This window comes from Brachyistius frenatus, unplaced genomic scaffold, assembly GCF_029030835.1.
Source record: "Brachyistius frenatus isolate BFR_SWC_R1_liver_20210118 unplaced genomic scaffold, ASM2903083v1 Contig_166, whole genome shotgun sequence".
Lineage (NCBI taxonomy): Eukaryota > Metazoa > Chordata > Actinopteri > Embiotocidae > Brachyistius > Brachyistius frenatus.
This window is the reverse complement of record NW_027210765.1, coordinates 398,570-422,500: the sequence shown is the minus strand read 5'-3', so window position 1 is coordinate 422,500 and position 23,931 is coordinate 398,570. Positions and strand designations below refer to the sequence as shown.

Sequence of the window (23,931 nt, the reverse complement as noted above, 5' to 3'; positions counted from 1 at the left end):
GGTGAATGTTAAATGTTTAAAACGGCAAAATTCACATTTCCAGATCCACAGCTATTTAACCTCAGTCCGTCAAAGCAGTGCTTTTGTGGTTGACAGCGACAGAACCTGTTTTAATAGCACGTCTTTCGGCTCAACAGACCAGAATGCTTTGCAGCAAAACAAGGTTTGTTCTGAGTAAAGGGTTCGACTCACTGATAAAAGCTCTACTGTCAGCTACCTGCCCTTGTAACGCACAGCTGAGTGCAACAAGTTCACAACAATCTACAAGAGGTGTCGCAATGCATTCTGGCAAATGTAGGAAATCACTAACTGAGGCAGAAGTGCTCGAGGCAGGCTGAAGGAAAGTTCTTTAGTCTGGCAAAAACAGTAAATTACAGTAAATTGTGGCACTTTATCTCAACATGACTGCAGGAAAACTCTCACCCAGACTCATTTGAAGCAGTAATGAGCCTGCAGCTGAATCTGACATGATAAATAGAGTGAGCTGTGTTTGGACTGAGCGCAGAGAGATGAATGGAGCGCTGCAGCTGCCATTACTGGCTAAATATTACACTCTGAAACACACATTAACTGAGCAGAAGGCTGGAATATGTCAGGAATGTGCTCTCGGAGATGACCGACCTTCACACGGACACACGCACCTCGTCATGCGCTCGGATACACAACTATGTGGCAAAACATACATTTCACCTCACCACACTTTTCTGACCACATGCTGACACTTTTGCACTTCTGTTAAATTACAATTTTCTCGCACAGACTTGCTTCTGTCACGCACATTTACATGGCTTTTCCACACACACACACACACACACACACACACACACACACACACACACACACACACACACACACACACACACACACACACACACACACACACACACACATATATACATTCACACACTCATAGATACACACCCTGTCTTGCTCAACAGGTCAGGATGTTTGGCATGTTGGGACCTGCAAATCGAGGATATGTCTGCATGCATATGACTAGCCTTGTGTGCGTTTTACAAGTCGGTAGGAAAATGTTACCCGTCAGAGAGAGACACACACACACACTGGCTGCAGACAAACTTGTAGTCTCATTACTGCGGCCTCCCAGGAATCACCATGGCGATGGCAGAATGAAACCATGGCCTGTGGGAGAGGAGGTGTGTGTGTGTGTGTGTGTGTGTGTGTGTGTGTGTGTGTGTGTGTGTGTGTGTGTGTGTGTGTGTGTGTGTGTGTGTGTGTGTGTGTGTGTGTGTGAGTGCGTGCGTGCGTGTGTGTGTGTGTGTCTGTCCTACAGACCCAGAAGTGGTTTATTCCCCCAGGAAGGAAGTTATTCTCCACAGGCCAATCAGAGGACAAAGTTTGAGACAGCGTTTAATCCAATTGGTCCAACTCTTCTGACCTTTATTACTCACAACCAATCCCGAGGGAGCAGACAGCCCTGCAGGGCGGTGACATCACAGCCAGAGTGAAACTATGAAAGAGGAATGAAGAAAACATGAGCTTCAATACTTCAGGCAGCGATACTGGCTTCGAGTGCGTCTTTGTTGTTGTTTTTATGGAAAGACAGTGTGGGTAGGAGATAGAAAAACAAGGTCAAGGATAAACTGGCAAAAGCTCATGCAAAGAATAAAAGGAAGAAAGACTGAAACATTTGATATTTTATTTATTAATGAAACCTCTTAAGATCGAGGGAAAATTGTAAATTTAACATAAAAAAAAAGGTACAAATTTATGGGAATTACATAACAAAGCTACACAGAGCCAGTGGGAAAGAAGATGAGTGACTTGGAAATGAAGCGTAGGGAATGAGTGCAGGCTAAACAAATATTTACACAGGAGGATGCATCCATCCTTCTCCGTGTTTATGACCACGCTCTCCTCCTCATGTCCAGCTCTCCCATTTTCGTCTTCCCTTTCTCATCTCTTCTTCAAGACAACAGTGTCCTCCAAGTTTAGGGAGCTGTTCATCTGTTTCTGTTTACTGTCTGCTTGATTGCATGTGTGGGCTCGCATACATGTGTGTATTTGTACCGCTGCGTGCAAATGTACTCCAAACATGTGTTACTGTGTCTGTGTGTGTGTGTGTGTGGGGGGGGGGGTGGTGTTGGCTGGCTATATCTCTGTGTTCTCCACTGTCTTGCACACTCACTTGGACTTAATATGTCACCGGGTGTGTTTTGTGTCTAGAGAAGCAGGGAGTCTGAAAAAAGATAAATAAAAGAGGATTTAATGGAAGGAGGAGAGAGACTAGACAGAGCATAAGCTTTTAGCCCGAGGAATTAATTTCTACACGGGCCTCTATTCAAGTTTTCTTCTTTTTTCCCATCTATCCAAAAGCAGACTTTTGTTCCATCAGCATCTCTGCTGCCGGCTTCTTACGTAAACTGCAAATAGCCATAAATAATGTCTATATAAAACTGGAGCGTCACGTCACCGTAGTGCGTAACCGTGCTTATTAGTTTATTCCCATTTCTTTTTGTTTTGTGTGACAATTTCATAAATTATCTAAATACTATTTATCTTATGATTCAGTTCGGAATAAGAGGTGCCAAAACAAGGGTGACGGTTTCATCTTCATTTCACCTGCCTATCTAGTCATCTGACGAATGGATACACTTTAAATCCTATCAGTCCAGCTGTCTACAGAGACAGTGTAATGGCCCATATTTCAATCCTGCCATATGACCATATGTTAACACAATAAACATCTTATTTTTCATTCATTAAGTCCATTTTCCATTCATAGATAGAATGATTGTGCATTGAGCTCTGAGTCTACTGCACGCCTCCTCTGAAAGTACTCCAGTCTGCAGCCATATCAGTGGCTGTGAGGCCGAACTAAATATATCCTAGAATATGCTTCCAATAACATGTTAATCAGGTTTAATGTTTACCATATTCACATTTGTAGTTTAATGTGTTGGAGTTTTAGTTTTTTAATTTGCATGTAACACAAAGTGATGCTTCAGTCAAGGGGCCGTGAATCTCATGGCAGTCCAGCCAATAGCTCTTGATTTCAACCTCATGGTGACACCAAAAACTAAAGTCAGGTGATCTTCGAAGTCTCCAAAGTAATGCTGATAGTGTGGTTAACAATATGACGTGTACATAATGTTTGTAAAAGCAGATGAACTCTTCCCCCTTACGGCTGATCTCTTCATTTCTCTGATGGGTAAAGATTACTGATTACATGTCCTGTACACACACTTCCACTTATAGAAATATCTCTGTCTTTTAGGAGGTTGAGATTCTTGACATCAGCACCATCAGGGACACCAGAACTGGAAAGTACGCCAAACAACCAAAGGTCAGTGATGTGTGTGTGTGTCTGTGTGTAAGTGTGGGAGAAAGAAGCTGCCGCCTCCTGCTGTCGATGACCTCTGTCCTGTAACCACAAATGTGATGCTCAAGTGTGACCAGTGTCACCAAAAGTGGTGTGTGTGTGTGTGTGTGTGTGTGTGTGTGTGTGTGTGTGTGTGTGTGTGTGTGTGTGTGTGTGTCTGCTGTACGTGCGTGTTCCTTCTCAGCTGATGGTGCAAAGGTGATGGAGCGTTAATGAGCCTGCTGACAGATGGACTGTCAGGCAGGAAGTGATATAACCAGTGACTGTTGGTGAGGAAGTCATTGTGTAAGAGCGTAGATCTGGCAGACGCAGAGAGAGTTATAGAAAGCAGAGTATTGATGGTAAACAATACAAATATGTTGACATGGTGCAGATGTGGGACTCAGTTTGGTAACAACTAAAATTGTTTGCCGCACTGAGCCAATATGTAGCAGTGTAAGAGCTTTTAGACTATAACTTTGGTTATTATCTGTAATTAAAGTACTAAAGACAAAATGGTTTCTCTTTCTAATTTCTCGTTATTGTGCAACAAAAGCTTCTTATTGAGGATTGTTGTGTATTGAATGCATCCAGCTATGCAGGTATTTTTTGTTTGAAATATATATGAGACTTTTGCCTTCACACCAATTGTCTGTGGTCATGGCGTTCAAATCTTTTAAAGCTGCTGTAATCAGTTTATTTATTTTTAAATCTTAGCAATAGATCAAATCAAGTTCATTCGTCACTCACGGATTTGAACCCACCCAGAGGTGTTACGAGACGGCAGTTCACAGCTCTATGGAGCATTGTAGCATCTTTTACCTTCATTATTTTTGATGTACATCCCATAACATAAGTGTTTTTATTTTTCTTACTCTAGCCAGTAAAACACATTTATTAGAGAGCCTGACTGATATATCAGCCGACCACATTTACTGGCCGATATTGGCTTATTACAGAATTATTGGTATAGACTGTATGTTGGCCGATATTTTTCAATATTTAAACTTAATGCAGAAAAAGATACATAAGGTAAATTAGAAATTGTTCTAATTGGCTTCTACTTTTGTTTTTTTTGTTTTTAAATAGTTATTGTTTGTAGTAATTAATTTCAAGTGAACTTTACTGTTTCAGTCATGTCACTGTGGACAATAAACTGTAAAATATTATGCTTCCAGTTAAGAGTTAAGTGTTCGATACCACTTTTGAGGTACTATTTCAAAAACTCTGTTTATATAAAATGCATTTACAGTATATAAATAAAGAATATTGACCAATGTATTGATATCAGAATTTTTCTACTCCAAAGAATGAGGTACGTCTCACAAGAGCTAAAACAAGAGTCGATGTTGTATATTCACCAGGTGGGCATGAAGCAATGCTCGTGTTGCTGTGGGTCCTTTGGATGTGTAAATAACTGTCTGTCAATATCTGTTTACTAGTGAGTGTTGTGTTTACAGCTTGTTAATGCAGTGTTTCAAAATTGCACTACATTTACTGTATGCCCAGGAACAATGGTGCTGCCAGTCTTGAAACTGCACAGATCACACTGTGAAAGTAATTCCAAAGGAAACTGTCCCTAGTGAGGTCTGTGAAGCATCTTTAGTGGCATGGACGCTGTCTCTGGAAATCCTTTTAAACTCTTCCTGCTTGTTAACGGAGGACATTTTGTACGTTGCTCTGGCAGCATGTTTCTTCATAAACAGTCCTTCTGGCTAATTTCTCTAATTGAAATGAGAGAGAGAGAGAAGTGATGGAGAAAAAGTGATGTCTAATTGACAGAAAGAAATATGAGCGATATGAGTGTCAGAGAGGTTTGGTGGTCGAGAGAGCGGGTGGACTAAAAAGGGAGGAAAGAGTCATTTGGCTAATTGGATCAGAGCGCTGCACCGCATGCATCACAGTTACTGTTCTCAGGAGACGGAGACATGGACGAGTTTTCGTCAGCTCGCGTCAGACCAATGGTGAGTTCAATATGTTGAGTCTTTTGGATGAAACATCCTTTAAAGAAAACTGTCTATATGTGTGTGTCAGGAGCCGAAGGTGCGGGAGGTGCTGGGCTTCGGGAAAGCAAATGTAGTAGGGAAGCTGGTAACCGTCGTCCATGGCAATGACCTGGTCAACATCTCCTTCCTCAACTTCCAGGCTATGCAGGAGGATACAGCGAAGGTAATCGTGGAAACCGCCATCCTGTAATCTATTTCCTAAGATATTCCTCCCTTTCGTCCTTCCTTAAGTTCCTTCCTCCAGTCCAGTTGACCTTCTCTATCCAAGCTGATTACTCACTTTACAATATTGACATCATTTGTGTGTTTGGAGTTGTAAAGAGGGATTATTTCCTCTGTGTAGGTGTGTGTTTAAACATTGTATATAGCAACTGTTTCACTTCGTTTTGACATCAGATTTCAAACAACCCTGTTTTATCCTCTGATTCTTGTCGGTGTGTGTGTTTTCCAGATTTGGACAGATGAACTGTTCACGTTGGCCACAAACATACTTTCTCAGAATGCATCTCGGAACACCTTCCTTTTCAAAGCGTAAGACTTTGTGTGTCTTGTTTTGACAGTAAACGGATTATAGATTATAGATCCTAAAAAGGTCTTTGTGTCTGTTTCAGGTACACCAGATTAAAGTTACAAGTGAACCAGGATGGGAAGATTCCAGTGAAGAAGTGAGTAAACCACTCGCCAACCACTTTTTAAACTCTTACGTAGACTCTAAAGCGGTAGCGCTCTTCACTTCTTCTTTCTTTTCCTCTTCCAATTTCTCTCTCGCCTCCTGTCATGCTCACCCCGAGTTTGTCTCTCCTTAGAGTTGATGTTTGACTCTTTGTGTTCGGCCCTGTCACTCATGGAAAGCTGAGCTTTTTCTTCTGACTTGAGTTTCACGTTGTGAATAAACTTAGCATAATTGTTTTAGTGCAGTTCTGACTAAAAAGCTGACTGTTCCGTTCAAACTGTGTCTTTCAGTATTCTCAAGATGTTTTCAGATAAAAAGAAAGTGGAGACGGCCCTGGAGCAGTGCGGCCTCGTCAATAACAGGGTAATCATCAAATGCAATCGCTGATCACATAATCAAGATACTGTATGTGTGTATTGTGTTGGTATATACACAACAATAGGTTGAAATAGTCAGAAGTCAGTCTCCTACCCCGGGGTGCTGCATACAGTTTCATTCTTGGCATGCCTTTGCAATGTAAGGAGGGCAATAAGTAGACTGCAGGCCTTTAGAAGAGCTGCCTTTAAAATGTGATCAACATGCAGATTTTTTTTTACATTTTCAATAACTGTTTCAAAATCATTTTGAGTCATTACAAGTAGACTCACTTTTCCAGACATTTTTCAGTGTCTTATTTCTTTCTTATTAAAAGTAGGAGGAGTTATGTACATAACCCGAGATTCTTTTATTAAAAGCGTAGCTGTGGTTGCCCTGAGAGCCGTTGCAGTTTGGAGTTGTTGGATTTTTCCTCATAAATGTGGGGCATCTGTTGCTAAAATACATACATGGAATCATTCATTCTTCCGGTGAAAATATTGTGTTTCTCTCTATTGCATTCTTCAAATTTATTTGAATCTGCCGTGTAAGTTACAACAGGCTTGTGGTTTTGAGGTAAAACAAGGTTTCTTTTGTCCTAATGAGTCACTACAATCTTTCCTAAAAATCAGTTTGGAGTCACAAGACGGTTCTTTTTCGAAGAGAGATCAGATTGTGCAAACTGTGCTGTCAGCATTTCTCTTCATATTGCTGTACTCTGGTGCCTCCTGCTGGTTACACAGAAGAAGACATGCTGTGGAAAAGATTTTAAAAAATGTTCGTGGATGCCAGCTGTAAACCGTGGTGTCACCAAAGCTCATCAACATCCATCTCAAAGATTACAATACTTGACAGTGTACTCTAAGTATGTGTTTATTTTTGTAAAAGAAGAGTAAGTTGACTGAGTGTGTTGCTTGAGGCAGATTGCTACTGAAAGGCTGACTGGCTGTCAACAGCATCACACACTTCTGTCACTGCGTCGACCTCTACAGCTCCACAGTGACAAAATCTGTACATTTAACAACCTCAGTAAGAAAAAAATCTTGTAAAGGGGACAGGAAATTGCCGTTATTAGCTCCATTGCATTTGTTTAGAAAATTCTTCAACAAGGCAGGAGTTCAGAGAAGAACTACTCTGTTGTTTGAGGCAGTATTTGCATGTGTTAAACTTTGTATTGTATCTGCACTTTGGTCATTTTTCTCTCTTTCTCCTCCGTTCATATCTTCCCACACGATTCCCTGCGTTGCCTTTCTGCAGTCGGAGGGAATAAAGCCAGACGATCTCACGTGGGAGGCCTTCCAGAAGTTTCTAGACAGCCTCTGTCTCCGGCCTGAGATACAAAGCATCTTTGAGGAAAGGTATGCGACGCATAAATTACACTTTCACAAACTTGTGCTGTGATTTTCCATTATTACCTTTCCCTTCTGCCAGATTAAAAGCTCAACCCTCACCCTAAATCCCGGTGTAATGATGCTCTAGTTACATTTTAAGGATAGCTGCTGTAGAAGGTCACGCACACTTGTTACTTCTCTGTTTGCTCCAGCGGCTCCAAGAGGAAGCCGTTCATCTCTTTGGACCAGTTAATGGACTTCATCAACCGCAGGCAGCGAGACTCCAGACTGAACGAGGTGCTGTACCCCCCGCTGAAAAGAGAGCAGGTCCGACAGATCATGGAGAAATACGAGACCAACACCAGCCAGCTGGAGAGAGGTCGGTAACTCTGCTGAGATATTAGTCGTTGTTAATGCTTTTATCCACAGCTCCTTAACCCTCCGAACCCCAGAGAGTTTCTGGGTGTTTTTTTGTTGTTTTTTTTGCTCCCGTCACATTATTCCTCACTGTGGGCTCATTTTTTTTTTTTTACTGCAGCAGCAAGTGCTGCACCTCTATGGAGTTTTTCTTGACAGCAAAGTTGTACAGCACAGGTTGTACTCTTCTGAAATTCTCGTCACGGATCCATTTCACTTCTGCTGTAAAACATCCACAGTATGGGAATCGTTTTCAAATCTGATTAGAAGTCCTCTACGTGTTGTGCTGCGGTCATCGCTGGATGAAATGTACAAAACCAGGGAACAAATGAAACCCTGAGCAGCTCTGCCAGGACTCTGCTAAGCCTCAGGCTGTAAGACGATCAACTCTCCAGCCCACAGAGTCCAAACCTAACCTGCAGCTGCCGTTAATGTCCGTCCTAAAACTCAGGAGTTTTGGCTCGTTTGGGCTGTTTTTGTCAAGCAGATGACGTACATTTAATGTGGAGACCTCCAGTTACTGCCCTTTTAAATCGAATCAATTATTTTGATCACCGTGTGCAGATGGATGTTGATCAGTCTCATTAAATTAACTGTCAGAAACGGGTTTGACTGTTTTCTAGTCAAAGTAACCCTCCTCTGTCCCGCTCTCCGTCTGTGTCTCACAGACCAGATCAGTTTGCAGGCTTTCACTCGGTATCTGGGAGGAGAAGAAAACAGCATCGCTCCTCCAGAGAGGCTGGACGTCATCGACGACATGAACCAGCCGCTGTCTCACTACTTCATTAACTCTTCGCACAACACCTACCTCACAGGTAAAACATTGGATGTAATTGGTTTTAGTTATTTTCAGTCCCTTCGTGGTTTGCTTTCAGCTGGTTTTTAGTTTGCTCTTTAAGAAGTCAGACTTTTATTTTGTTGCGTTTTGGTTACTTCATCTGTGTATGTAAGTACTTTGTTTTGCCTTATCTTCAGTTTTGTAAATATCTTTATGTATATATTATTGCTTTTATGTAAATAAAATATTATTAAATAAATATTTTTGATAATAAAAGCACACAAAATTTCAGACCTCACAGCACACATACAAGTTTAATGCTTCATTTTAATACCGAGCTTTGTATTCAGTCTTTTGGATTTGTTCCCGTTTCTGTCTTCCTGTCTGTCTCCCTGTCTGTATGTCTTCAGTGGGTCAGCTGACCGGTCTGTCGTCAGTGGAGTTGTACAGGCAAGTGCTGCTGACCGGCTGTCGCTGCGTCGAGCTGGATTGCTGGAAGGGCCGACCGCAGGACGAGGAACCCTACATCACCCACGGTTTCACCATGACCACTGAGATCCCCTTCAAAGTATGAGTCACTGCAGTCACGTGTTGTTTCCTCGTTCCATTCACTTGTTAAGTTTCATTTTGACAGCTTGACTGAGTTGAGTTCGTTTGAGTTATTGCTCTCATAAAACATTTACTGTTGCAGTTTTACAAACCATATTGAAATATATGTCAATGAATAAGTCCCCAATTTAGAAAGTTTTAGTATCTGCACACAAGCAGGGCAGCACGTTCATGGACACATTAACAGCAAGACGTCCATTCTACAGATTTACATATCTGCAGGCTTTTTTCTACATGTTAGAAATCCCTGACAATCCCTGAGATGCTGTTTGTCCTCCTCTAGCTGTTAAAATTATGAAAATAATGAAGGAAATTTGATGTGTGGGACTTTAACCTTGGTGTGTTAGAGCAGTTTGGTCAGTAAATCTTTGCTCTGTGGATTCAGAAGTGCACATTATGGAGGCTGCAGTCAGATAATGTTTGAACAGTCCTCTGTCCGCAGACATTCAGTGGTGTAGGCCGCTGAATTTTTCTCATTCCTTCCTGGTCTGCAGGAGGTGATTGAAGCGATAGCAGAAAGTGCGTTCAAGACCTCGCCGTACCCCGTCATCCTGTCCTTTGAAAACCACGTCGACTCGTAAGTCTTATCAACACATTTGTTACTGGCTGTGTGATTTTGAGCTCAGTGATTTAAACACTTCACTGTGTACTTAAGTTAATATTACCAAACCAAATATACCTTTCAAGGCTTTAATTAAGATACTTGCTCTGAAATAACGGTGGTTTCAGGACCCACATTTTTCCCTAGTCAACATGTGACCCAAATTTTTTGACATTTTTGAGCCATTCAGAATTATTTCACAAAAAATAGTGTAGTAATTCAAATGCCTTCATGCACTGGTAACAAGAAGAAATAGCCAAAATAGTGCAACCATGGCTAAAAAGGGCTGAAATTTAATTTTTTTTTTATTAAAAAAGGCAGATTTATCCTGAATTAAAGGCATATGTACTTTAAAAAAAAAAAAAAAGTTTAAACTGGTGATGCTCATCAAGTTTCAATAATGTAAGTTGAACTGTATGAAATATAAAATTGTATATAATATATATAGATATATACTGTACTGTATATACTGTATATACAGTGCATTTAATATATTATATTTATATTTTATAGTTTTTACTGCTATTTTATTGCTTTTCTATTGTTCTATTACTATCCATTGCTTCTGTATGCTGCTGTAGCGAAAAAAAAAATTCCCCTCGGGGATTAATAAAGTAACTACCTAACCTAACCTAAAATAAAAAGACAGACTTATGTTGTCCTAACAATGTTTATTAATGCTCATTACTGCCATGACAACTAGCAATAAACCGCTACTGCACAGGCACTGCATCATGGGAAATCATCATCATGAAATATAGCGCTTCATTAGAAGTTCTGTAGACTTAAGATTATAAGTTTAACTTGTTTTTTCAATGTATACATCAACAACCCACTAAAGATGTCCCCATGACCCATTACTGGGCCACAACATTAAAATGGGAAACGGTGATTTGAATGCATGTTGAGTTTTAAGTTGTCCCATTGTGTTGTATCAAAGTAAAGCAGATTGTGTGTGTGTGTGTGTGTGTGTGTGTGTGTGTGTGTGTGTGTGTGTGTGTGTGTGTGTGTGTGTGTGTGTGTGTGTGTGTGTGTGTGTGTGTGTGTGTTCTCTGTCCTATCAGAGCCAAGCAGCAGGCCAAGATGGCGGAGTACTGCCGGACAATCTTCGGAGACGCCCTGCTCATTGATCCACTGGAGAAATATCCGGTAAGAGAGACATCCACAGTCAGATCTGACATGAACTTCACATTTATAATGTTTTCAGTCCGAGATAAATACATCTGAGGGAAGTCTTGGCGCTGTTCTGGAAGGAAAATTAACCAAACACTAATATCTTTTCACTCTCATGGTGTTAATCAGCCTGCAAACCATCAAATCTGATCAGACACCTCGTGACTCAGAATTTTGATGACTTTGTGCTCGGAGATAACTCATGATGCGTTCACAACACAGAACACATTTCTTTAAATGAAGCTTAACCCAGTCAGAACCAGACTGAGGGTTCAGTTAGCAGACATAACAAGAGTAAACTTTATAGTACAAATGAGGCAACTCAGGATACTACAAGTGAAAGTGGAGGCCAACAGGATAAAAAAAAAAAAGAGAAGTGAGGTGATGTGATGTGATGTAACAGATTTACTTCCCCTGAAAATGTTTTGTATTCCAGTGAGACACATGTTTGTGCTTTATATTGACTGTGTATGCAGTGGCGAGAACCTGAATTTATATTTTTTAGTTTTGGGAGTTGTACTCTGTATAAGCCAAACCATGAAATATGACTGAACTAATAAAGACAGCAGCCTGAACTGGATTTTAATCAATCTCAGTTGTTGATTTCAAGGTGCAGTGCGACTGCGTTTGAACTAAACAGTAAAATTGTTGTTGATTTAGGCCGATTTCTGGGATTTTTAACTTCACGACTGAAACATAGCGGTCGGCCCTGTGACTCCTGTCACGCTGAAGCATGAAATTAAGATGATATATTTTGGCTGTGAGACCACACATCAGTTGTGACCTTGTTCTCTGTACCTCATGATTACTGTTAGACAAGTAATTAATCTTTTCACGGAGATTTTTTTTATCTTTTGATCTGTTCTGTCAAAAGTTATCTAGTCACATTAAGCTTACTGTATGTCATCTCTGTGTTTTTAGCTGATCCCGGGTCAGGCACTCCCCACACCGCAGGAGATGCTGGGGAAGATTCTAATCAAAAACAAGAAGAAGCATCACCACCACCGACCCTCCGAGAGCAGCGGCAGCATACGACGCAAAGAGACGGGAGATCAGTCGTCACCCAACAACGGTAGGTGCAGACGACGACCTTCGTCTCCTGCACAGGTCCAGAGGGCAAGATCGGACTTCATTCAAACACAGAGGGCTCGATTTTACACCCAGCACCAAGCACAATGCAAATGTGTCTTTGCTGGTTTCAGAGTGAGACAGTTCTCATTTTTTGGTCCAGCACCCATTTGGTTAAATAGCTAATGTGCTTATTTAAGCACCCCTGGGTATGTTGGCCTTAAAATGAGGCGGTGTCATGGGGTCATTGTTGACGCTGTGGAAAGCGAATGCGTATTAGTTCATGGTTCAGCATTTTACTGTTATTTTGAGGATGCATTATAAAGACAGTAATATGCACCTACATATCCATACAAATCCACCGTTAGCAAACCACCAAAGTATAGACGGACTTGGCTCTTAAAGGGAATGGAAGACGACAGTCTGGTTTAGTTCATGTCGGGACCAAATCACACCTATAATTACTAAAGAGACTTAGCACAACCCCTTTGAACCATGTGCCTGACTTTGTCCTCCGATTATCCACCGTTAAACTGGCAAAAGTGGATTTGGACACGTCAAAAATGTTTTTTGCTTTAAAACGTGTGGTTAGATCGTTAAAATAGAGCCGACCCCTAAAGTGTCAGATCTCCTTCCAAACTCTTCCTCTGTGGTTGTAATAATAAAATGAAATTAGCTTGTGTTGTGTTTGGAGGCACAAAAGTTGTATAATCTCGGGCCATGATGGCACAAGACTGAGAGTTATGACCAAGTTCGAAGTGTGGCTGTCATGGACCTTTTACTGCACATTTATATCCTTATTCAAAAGAAGCCATTGAAAAGTTTGCTGCTGTCTTTGTAGACTGTCCTCTGACGGACAACGAGGGCAGCCAGCTCCTGTCCAATGGGGAGGAGAAGCTTGCAGAGAGGATGGTCAAAGACTCGGAGCCTCGCAAGTCCCTCGGTGGGTTGAAGAATAATAAAATGAATGAGTGCCAGCATGTTGTACACTCATTACATTTTCAAGTTGTTTTTATTACGTCCCACCAGGAGGTGAAGGAGAAAGCGAGGACGAGGAAGAGGACGAACCGGTGACAGATCTGAAAAAGCCAAACTCAGACGAGGTAAGAGCCTTCAGGGAGGATTGATGGACTGTGTTAGCGGCTGATGGGCCGACTGATGGATTAGTGGTATCTGTGTCCTTCAGGGCACCGCCAGCAGTGAAGTGAACGCCACCGAGGAGATGTCCACCCTCGTCAACTACATCGAACCCGTCAAATTCAAGAGCTTCGAGGTGGCAAATAGTAAGTGTGCGTGTGTGCATGAAGAAGAGGGAGACAGAGACAGGAAGTTGCTCCGACTTAATGAGAGAAAAACTGTGTGTGTGAAGCAGACAAGCCTCATTGGCTCGAAGCACCTTTATTATGTAGCTCATTAGGCAGACAGCTTTTCTGTGTGAACTTACTTATCGGTAATGATCGCTCTTGTTGCACATAGACCGTCCTAATACATTCCTGGACCCGTGTCAGTTATTGTAATTTTTTTTTCTTCCCCTGTCCGAGTTCTTTTATCGGTTTCTTTTCTGTTTCCGTCCACCAGAAAGGAGGAAGTATTTTGAGATGTCGTCGTTCGTGGAAACCAAAGGCATGGACACCCTAAAGAGCTCCCCGATTGAGTTTGTTGAGTATCCTTAAAAGCTCGTCTCTAATGTGCTGATATATCTCTTCGCTGGGTGTACTGACTTCCTCAAACCAAATGCAAGCGAATAGTATGTTACTTGGTGGGCTGCTGGTAGGCCAGCTTTTCGACCTTTTGTTTGTCTAGTCTTTATGCTAAGCTAAGCTAACAGTCTGTTGGCTGACAGACTATTCTTTCATATCACTCTCTGCAGTAAAGCAATAAACTGAGTTTTAAATGTCAATTTATTGCTTTAAACTAGATTACCTGAGTTAATGACAGTGTGAGGGAAAAGTGTTCAACGCTGAAGAAACTGTTGGTCCCGACCTTCAACCAAATGTCAAGAAGTGATTTTTGTCTGCTCTGTTTACAACATAATAAATCTTCCCTGCACATGAACACGCCGCCCGACATCTGTAGACAGAGTTAATCCTTGACAGAACTCCTTCAGGTACAATAAGAACCAGCTGAGCCGAATCTACCCGAAAGGAACGAGGGTAGACAGCTCCAACTACATGCCTCAGCTCTTCTGGAACGTTGGCTGCCAGATGGTGGCGCTGAACTTCCAGACTCTCGGTAAGTCCTGATGTTTGAGTCCTATGAAGACAAAGAATGAGATGGTTTCAGAAATAAAGTTGAATTGATGTCTTTTTACGTCTGTATTTTTATACACAGCTCATTTAAATTTTTACAATTCTCCCATATGATGTAGAATAATAAATAATTAAAGACAATAATTTTGGCCTTCTGAAGCTGGTAGATATCATGGTATAGATAATGATATAAATCGCCTCCTCTGCCATCACCACTCTCGGAAGCCAAGTTAAAGCATCTCGGTCTTCATTCTTCTCCCTCCATCTTCCCTCTCTTCTCCGTTCCCTTGCTTCTCTCGCCAAGACCTTCCCATGCAGCTGAACATTGGCGTGTTTGAGTATAACGGCCGCAGCGGCTACCTGCTGAAACCAGAGTTCATGAGAAGGACGGACAAACACTTCGACCCTTTTACAGAAAACATAGTGGACGGGATCGTCGCCAACACAGTCAAAATTAAGGTAAGAGCAAAATAAGTTCAATGGTAGCGTGATTCATGTTTTGTGGTGAAAAATGACTTCTTAAAGACTTGTTATAGTAAATGTGTACAACTTAACCTCCACCAGGTGATCTCAGGTCAGTTCCTGACAGATAAGAAGGTGGGTGTGTACGTGGAAGTGGACATGTTTGGACTTCCTGCCGACACAAAGAGGAAGTACAGAACCAAAACATCCAACGGGAACTCGCTGGACCCTGTGTGGGATGATGAAATGTTCGTCTTCAACAAGGTAACTCACCGACCAGGCGTCAGAGGTCTGTCAAGTCTCTCTTGACACGCGTCATCTCCATACTTTAAGTCTCTAACGTCTATGGCGTGAACTATCTCCAGGTGGTCCTCCCAACGCTGGCCTCTCTGAGGATAGCTGTGTTTGAGGAAAACGGCAAGTTTATTGGACACCGGATCCTCCCCGTGTCGGCCATTAGACCTGGTAAGTACACACACAGAAACACCCCTGTGAACACACTCCTATTAAGCATTTACTTTAGTTTTCTGTGAGCTGAAAAAGAACCATCTCTTCCCCTGATGTACTGTTTGTCTACGATTAGCGGAGACATCATTCATGGTGCACCTTTTCCCGTCCTGCACCAAAGGGCTGTGCTCGGTAATTTATTTGTTTTGTTCCTTCCAGGCTACCACTACATCAACCTGAAGAATGAGCTGAACCAGCCGCTCCTGCTGCCCTCCCTGCTGGTCTACACGGAGGCTCAGGACTACATCCCCAATGAACACCAGGGTGAGAACACGACATTAAGTCATTTTCATTAACATTTTATTACTTACCACCTTTCAGCAACACATCGACTGTTTCAATAATACCTTTGCGTTTACATTTTAGCCTAATATTTTTTTCTTTATTAACTGCTGATGACAGCCGTGACCAGGTTAATTTTTCCAGATTATGTTTTCGGGTTGTCTGTTCGTCTGTCCCATTCCTGTGTGGTACACAAAATTTATTAAAGTTTGGCACAAACGTTGACTTTGACTCGGGGATTAAAATGATTAGAATTTGGTGATGAAAGGTCACTGCGAGGTCACAAAACATGTTTGTGTCCGTAACTCAAGAACTCATTCGCTTTTTATGACAAAATTTATCCAAAAGGTCAAAGGTCAACTTCACAGGGACAGCATAATAATGCAAAATTGCTTTTCTGTCCATTATTCAATGCCATAACTCAGGACCAGTAGGGGAGATTGTGACCATATTTCACATTTGGTCAGATACCGAGTTGGTGACTTTAATCTTCGGAGTCCACTTTGAAACTGTGTTGATTGTGCACATCTTCTGTGTTGTTGGACTGAAGATTGTTTGTGAAGCATCTACGTTTTAGAATTTGTTCCTTCATATTTGAAGCATTGTCTGCTGTCATGGCAATGACTTTTCAGAATCAACTCTGTCGGCAGAATTTCGTCAAAGTCTTTTCTACATACATTACATGAGTCTGTACAGACATGGATGTAAACTGCAACTTGAGTGGTTGGTGGACACATGCATCCACAAATTGGTAATTCTAGTTTTAAAAGTAATTTTATCATTATTTTAATCTAACTGTTTGAACAGTCTATCCATTACTTTTATCTATCCATTTTTTTTTTTTTTTTTTTTTGTATTCAATTCTTCTCGTTTGCTAATGGAAACACTTAGTTCTAAAGGAATGTTTGTGTAAAAGTCATGTTGTGAAATCCACTTATTTTTTTCTCTGAAAATACATTGATGTCACTCACATCTGTACAGTAAATATAAAGTCAGCAGTCGATGAGAGCCTAGCATACCACAAAGAGTGGAAAAAAGAAGAAACGTCTGGCCTGCGTCTCGCACTGAAAATCAACTTCTCTTTGCAGTATTAAAGTTAGTCAGGTCAGTGCAGTTTGCTTTAAGATGTGTGACTTCGCTTGGACCATAAAACAGCTGAGTTTAGACCAGAATTTGTGACCCTGTAAATATTAGTCTGTAATGTTCCACTGTTTGCATTTCTACTGTCTTTTTTTTATCATCATGTCAGACACCTGTTAAACGTATGTGTGTGTGTGTGTATATTCTCAGAGTATGCAGAGGCTCTGACCAACCCCATTAAGCACATCAGTCAGTTGCACAAGAGAGAGACACAGCTGGCTGTTCTCATAGAAGACAACAGTGAGGTGAGACACGTCTGTGCATTCGCAACCAATTAAAAAGAAAACAAAAAAATGGTGTTGTTCTTTTTGCAGAGAGGTCAACAGATGAAGACTTCCCCCACAGTCTTATTTTGTCATCTGTCCCCCCACCCTCCCTCAGTCAGTATTAATGCAGTAACTGTGTGTGTTACTTTTATCCAGCATGTCCCCAACCAGCCCAAAGATGGAGACATCAAGAGAGAGAGTGACGTCCCTCCAGGACTCTCCACCCCCTGCCACACCGCCCCCCCCTCCTCACTGGATGAAGCCCCTGACATCATCAAGTTGCCGGCGCCAGGTAGAGACTTCCTCAAATGATTAGATACACAGACACAAAAACCGACGACTGACGATCCCACTTTGCTGCACATGTCCTCACGTGTTGCCACAAATCACTAGACAGTAAGACACTTTTAAGCCACTAGAGGTCATCTTTCTGAACATTTTTAAAGAGCCATTTTTATTGTGCCAAAAAAAAGATTATTATCATTATGTCCAGAATTAGGATCTTGTTATATGAAAGGTTGTGTAACTTTCATAGATGCTTGAAATGCACTGTTGTTAACCACTCTTTGGTCAAATAAAATATTTTAGTGCAGCTGGACTTGAATGTTGCATTAGCCCTATATAATGTCTCCTAATGCTACCTGTTGATGTACTTGTTAGCAGCACAGCGGGCTAGTTTGTGTTAGTATTGTGTAAGCTCATCGCAAGAAGCTGTACTATATGCTGATATAGTATGGCCATTTATGTGTCTTCACTAAATAAATAGCACTCTATTTACAATGTGTTTAAACCAAGAGCAGCGCTTGTCGAAGAAACAACAATTTTTCTCTGTCGTGAAATTCATGCGTCTCCAAAATGTCAGCGTTTCATCAATTCAAATGTTACGTTTTGTAGAAATCCAAGAGGATCTTACTAGTTCATCAAATTTGTTCTACTTATGACAAATATTAGCGTTTTAAATACAAGATTAAGTTACGTGTCAAACTTGCATTCAAGCTAATGTACAGTGTCTGTCAAGCTTTTTGCTGTTTGTGTCTGCTTTATTTTTGCGTCATCCATTTCACATGTTTGCATGTGCGTGTGTGTGTGTGCGCGTGTGTGTGTGTAGCACAAACTCAGAGGGAGGACCTCATAGCCACTGTTCTGGCAGGTAAGGTCATCGCAGCACGTTCATTTCCACACGCAGAAATGTGTGAAATCATTTTGTTTGTCAGGTGGAGATGTGTGTAGAAGATGTCTTTTATAAGTCACATAAATCAATGTAACTCCTGCTGTGTGTGTGTGTGTGTGTGTGTGCGTGCGTGCGTGCGTGTGTGTGTGTGTGTGTGTGTGTGTGTGTGTGTGTGTGTGTGTGTGTGTGTGTGTCCGTGTGTGTGTGTGTGTCCGTGTGTGTCTCAGACATCCAGGTCCTTTCTATAGAGGAGTTGAAGCAGCAGAAGAGTTACATGAAGCTGCTAAAGAAACAAGGCAAAGAACTCAAAGTCCTGCGCAAGAAACACCAAAAGAAGGTAAATACGGAGTTGAAACACTCAAATTCACAGGAGGTTCTTATGTCATGAATTTTTCACTTTACATGTTTCTAACTCCGCACAACACCGGATGTAAAAACTCCCCTATGCTGGCACTACAGCCGATACGTACAAATCTTTTCCCGTTTGCTCGTGTGCTGCGAAACAAATGTGTGCAGGTGTGTAATCTGAGTAAGGAGCAGAAGGGCCGGAACACCCAGCTTCAGTCTGACACCCAGAGGAGACGCAGTCAGATGGAGAAACACCTCAAACACAGCATGAGGAAGAAGTAAGAAGGGACTGATGGATGGGTGGTTTGGGAGGGATGTGAGCAGGCTGAAAACAAGCCTGCTCTAAAACAGCTTTGGTTGGGGATGTGTAGGTGGGACATGAAATATGATCCTGGAAGTTCAGTCCAGATGTTTACAATACTGTATTTAACAAATGTGTAAAACTCTGATGGCTGTGATTTTATCTGTCGTTGTCAGTGTGGCCAAAATTTAGACTTGTTCAGCTTTTTTTTTGCTCCTGTGTTGTTGTGTTGCTGCTGTCCTAAAATGGGGGCAAGTATCTTCACACATGTTGTTCTGGTCTGGAGGGGGTGGGGGTAAAAAAAAAATCCCACATTTAAAAAAAAAAAAGGCACCCATAATGGAGGAAAATATACGGACGGATTCATAATTTAAGGATTGAGATGACTGTTAGAACAGATGGCGGTAGGAAACTGTTAAATCCAGTCAGGAAGTCTTGAGATGAAGAGAAGTAGCAGATGGCAGAGAGAAGCTCACGGTTAAACACAAGAGGACGCAGCGGTTGCAGCTGACTGAGCCTTCACCGCGTGTTTCAGTGAGCCGCACGAGCCGGTGCAGCACGAGTTGACCGCACTGGACCAGGAGCTGGAGAAGAAGAAACACCAGTTCCTGGAATGGCAGCTGCAGGAACTCCTCAAAGTTAGACAAGAGCTTCACTCGCTGGAGAGAGAGAAGCAGCATACACACCTGCAGGAGGTAACCACACACACACACACACACACACACACACACACACACACACACACACACACACACACACACACACACACACACACACACACACACACACACCTACACACCTACACACCTTCACCTACTGTGTGAGTGAAAGTCATCCCAATAACCCCCCCAATCTCTCCCTCCTATGAATTTTTAAATATTCATCTCTAACCGACCTCGGAGAAACTCGGTGGCACTTCCGTACATCAGCACGGTGATTCGCTGACAGGTCATCGTCTGCTCTGGTGTGTTTTTAGGCCTTCCAGAAGTTAAAAGAGACGACTCATGAATGCCAAGCAGCTCAGCTGAAGAAGCTCAAGGACACGTGCGAGAAGTAAGTGTAGACGTTTCACCTTGCACCGCCAAGTTTTTTTTGTTTTTTTTTAAAGACAGAAGGACCTGTCAATGTGACTTTCTGCTCTCAGTTATGATTGCGGGATAATTAATTCTCCCCGAAACTTTCTTTTTGTTTTCGTATGGGTATATTGTTCCTGTGTAACCGTGTCTGCAGGGAGAAGAAAGAGCTCCAGAAGATCCTGGACAGGAAACGACAGAACAGCATCAGCGAAGCCAAGACCCGCGACAAAGAAAAGGCTGAAACGTAATGAACTTGTCTTTTTTTTTTTCTTTCTTTTTTTTTTTTTTACTTATGTGTCTGAGCAGAAGGTGAGAAGATTGTTAGGTATGCGGGCGGACAGGCCTTATTCTGTTTCACACTTACTCTTCATCTTTTTATTTCTCTCTCCAGGGAACTGAATGAGATCAACAGGAAACATATTCAAGACTCTGTCGCCTTAATCCGCGGGGTAAACACACACACACACACACACACACACACACACACACACACACACACACACACACACACACACACACACACACACACACACACACACACACACACACACACACACACACACACACACACTCCCTCTCTTATCACCAACAGTCCTTGAGGTTCTCCATTTATCTAGTTTATACATTTTTCTGCTATTGTCATCAACTTTACTCCTCTCTCACATGATCTTCTTTTCCCTGACCTTTCTTTTCTGACCGTCCCTCATTATTATATACTCTTTTTTTTTTTTTTTTTTTTTTTTGAACTGGCTTCTCCTAAAACCTTCATTTCTTCTCTCCTCTCTGCGTCCTCCAGCTGGAGGACGCGCAGACTAGGAGGCAGGACAAGCTGATGCTGAGGCAGCGCGAGGTGCTGCAGCACATAGACGAGGAGCTTCCACTGGTGAGCGGAAGCACATCGACTCCCCACGGTCCAGTTAACTTTACAAAAAACCACAAAAAAAAAAAAACAGCACTTACTGTGTCTGAGAAATAGACAACAACTGAAGCAACAGAGCCACAGCTCGCCACCGCTCAACCTAAAGTAATAGCTAGAGTTAACGCTAAAACTACAGCTGGAGCTGAATTTACTTATTCGTTCTGTAATTCAGTTATTTGTGCTTCATGGCTAATAAGATACTTGTTTAAAAATACACAGAACAACAGGTCGAAAGCTGACCTATCTCTTGTGTTTAATCTGTGCGCAGTAAGAAATGTCAAAATGACTTTTATTTACTTCACATTTTTAGCGGGAAGTGATGTGACCCACTGTTATATAGTTAGAGCACATAACTCCCATTATTTATTATTAACTACAAACTGTTGTTGAATGGTGGTAGGAGCCATATTTTTAAACTCAAACACTAGGACGTTTGTTCATATATTCCTGATGTTTTTTTTTTTCCAGCTTCGGTCTCAGTTGCACCGGGACCTGGAGGAGGAGTACCAGCGACTGCCTGACGAAATCCGCCAGTACCTTCAGTTGGAAATCCACAACAAATGTCTCCAAAAGGACACCCGGCTCTTGGCCGTGTCCAATCACAGCAGCTCCAGCTCGGGCTCGCCCTCCAACTGCTCCACGCCCTCGTACCCGTCGACGCCCAATCGGAGCACCTGGAACAGGAGCATGGACAATAGCACCGTCTCGCTAGCCGATTCCACTTCCTCGTCCAACCCTCCCGTCCTGTCAGAGGCAGAGATTTCATTCAGTTAAAATCGTGACTTGTACAAAGGAAAACACATACAGGGGTCTATAATGATTTATAATGTGGGATAGTAATGATATAGATTATTGACTAATTTTATTCCTTTTTTTATTACAGACTGTTTTGTTCTTGTCTACAGAGCTATATTATTTTTTAGTTTGCGTTTTTTTGTCAGCTGACTCATCGCGGCTTTTGTTGGAATATTTCATACGAATCATAACCAAATTTATTTTAATTTTTTACATTTTATCATCTGTGTATTGCTTTTAATGCCATATCAACCCCTTTTTCTTTTTGATGTGGTCAGTGAGCTTTGCTACTGTTCTGCCACAACTCAAGCTTCATATTCACGACGTATTTTCTGAAGCTTTTTGTTTGTAGCATCTTGAGCTTCTTTTTGACATTTCTGGAAAGCTTTGAATTGTGTAGAGAGGAGCAGATATGGTAAATGGCTGCCTTTGTCCATAAAAACTCTAACAGTAACATGACATTTACATACTGTTGGCTGAAGAACTAATTCTCACTGCAACGTTTTTTTTTATATTTTGTTTGTAGCAACACTGGACCAATGCCATTGCTTTGTAATGGTCTTTGTAAAGTGTGAGTGCTACAAATACGTCAAAAACCACTCTTCTTAGTAAAAATGATTAAAGTCATTGAAGTATTTTCCAGAAATGATAATCGATAGGGAATATGAATGGAAAAGAGGGGTGAATTTGGATTTTTTTTTACATCTATTTTTAGTTGTATTGGGGGCAGCTGACCAACAGGCGGCGCTGCTGCCTTTCTGTTCTTTTTTTCAATTGGTGGTTTGAGCCCCTGTTCACTTAGTTTGATGATTTTATTGTACTGTACACACAGACGTACACCCGCACGCCTGTCTCACCGAGATTTGTAGGATCATCGGTCCAGATAAAGTCTGTCGGACCTTTAACCTCCAATCCATCTGGCAGGAAACTAGGAGAGTGAGTGTGTACGCTTGAAGTGAAAAGAACCCTCACTATCCAAATCACTTTTAACGCACAGACATAGGCCCTAAATCCTCATCCCATCCAATCTGCTCCCTGTTTGAAAAACTGAACACACACACACACACACACACACACACACACACACACACACACACACACACACACACACACACACACACACACACACACACACACACACACACACACACACACACGATGAGGACGAACCTCAATATTTTTTTTAAATATCAGAGATTACTGGACTCTACAAGGATGTGTGTGTGTGTGTGTGTGTTGTGTGTGTGTGTGTGGCCAGAAGTTAATCCCCTGAAGAGCATCTGTTCTTGGGGACAGTAATACTTACTGCTAAATGGAAAGACTGCGTGTTGGTGCAGTTCGTTTGCCTCTTTGGCAGCCTGGTGATGGACATCACATGTTAAATTAGCAACACTACTGTAATGTTGACTTAAAGCTGCACTATGGCAAAAACTGCACTTATCTTTTGTTCTTTTTCTTCTTTTTTTTGGTCTAAATTACCAAGAGGATGCCTCTCTTGTATTTGAGATACGATATTGGTTTATTGTTCATTTTTTTTTCTGCTGTTTTACCTTCACCAAAGCCTCAAAAGTCCATCACCGCATTCCATTTTTGTAAATAGAATTAAGAACGGTTTTAACTCGATCAATCTCACTGAATTGAATATGCCCTTTAAAATGTTCTGCACCCTTCCCCCCGGTGTGTTGGATACTCCACTCGAGCCAAATATTGAATGTGGTGCACGACCTCAACGGTACATTGAGTTGAATATCTGTTGTTGTTTATACCAAAGCTTCCTATTTCTGCTGTATTTTGTTTTTTGTGCTACTTTTCTCAGTTTAACAACAGCTTTTTTTTTTTTTTTTCTTGCCTTGACCACTGAGGGGTGAAATGATGGTACTGTGTGTTTGAATTCTGTTTAGTTGTATGTGAATTTTACTACTGACCACAAGTGTTGGTGAGAGATGGAGGTCAGAGAGGTCAAAGAAGGCCGAAGGGACAAACGAGGGTTTCATTTTCTCAAAGGAAGATTTAAGGAGTCCTGTCTTGTCCTCTCCCACCTCCCTCCTCACATGAGCACTGGCTGCCTGTCTGTCTGATCCCC

General features: G+C 41.7%; 1 protein-coding gene across 1 annotated transcript in view; it reads left to right on the top strand.

Annotated features, from left to right (window-relative positions):
* Positions 1-22,938, top strand: part of plcb3 (phospholipase C, beta 3 (phosphatidylinositol-specific)) — a 74,695-nt gene extending 51,757 nt beyond the window's left edge. The window contains exons 4-35 of the mRNA XM_069717003.1: positions 3,239-3,307; positions 5,357-5,491; positions 5,780-5,859; positions 5,940-5,993; positions 6,292-6,364; positions 7,613-7,713; positions 7,899-8,065; positions 8,772-8,918; positions 9,292-9,449; positions 9,985-10,067; positions 11,156-11,240; positions 12,186-12,336; positions 13,174-13,275; positions 13,362-13,435; positions 13,519-13,615; positions 13,911-13,995; positions 14,440-14,564; positions 14,886-15,040; positions 15,146-15,307; positions 15,409-15,508; positions 15,710-15,814; positions 17,123-17,217; positions 17,395-17,530; positions 18,347-18,388; positions 18,637-18,746; positions 18,926-19,035; positions 19,594-19,753; positions 20,035-20,111; positions 20,289-20,378; positions 20,526-20,583; positions 20,931-21,017; positions 21,522-22,938. Of these exons, the coding sequence (XP_069573104.1) occupies positions 3,239-3,307; positions 5,357-5,491; positions 5,780-5,859; positions 5,940-5,993; positions 6,292-6,364; positions 7,613-7,713; positions 7,899-8,065; positions 8,772-8,918; positions 9,292-9,449; positions 9,985-10,067; positions 11,156-11,240; positions 12,186-12,336; positions 13,174-13,275; positions 13,362-13,435; positions 13,519-13,615; positions 13,911-13,995; positions 14,440-14,564; positions 14,886-15,040; positions 15,146-15,307; positions 15,409-15,508; positions 15,710-15,814; positions 17,123-17,217; positions 17,395-17,530; positions 18,347-18,388; positions 18,637-18,746; positions 18,926-19,035; positions 19,594-19,753; positions 20,035-20,111; positions 20,289-20,378; positions 20,526-20,583; positions 20,931-21,017; positions 21,522-21,827 (3,579 nt within the window). The 3' untranslated portion in view covers positions 21,828-22,938. The remainder of the gene's footprint in view (positions 1-3,238; positions 3,308-5,356; positions 5,492-5,779; positions 5,860-5,939; positions 5,994-6,291; positions 6,365-7,612; positions 7,714-7,898; positions 8,066-8,771; positions 8,919-9,291; positions 9,450-9,984; positions 10,068-11,155; positions 11,241-12,185; positions 12,337-13,173; positions 13,276-13,361; positions 13,436-13,518; positions 13,616-13,910; positions 13,996-14,439; positions 14,565-14,885; positions 15,041-15,145; positions 15,308-15,408; positions 15,509-15,709; positions 15,815-17,122; positions 17,218-17,394; positions 17,531-18,346; positions 18,389-18,636; positions 18,747-18,925; positions 19,036-19,593; positions 19,754-20,034; positions 20,112-20,288; positions 20,379-20,525; positions 20,584-20,930; positions 21,018-21,521) is intronic.
* Positions 22,939-23,931: the final 993 nt, after the last annotated feature.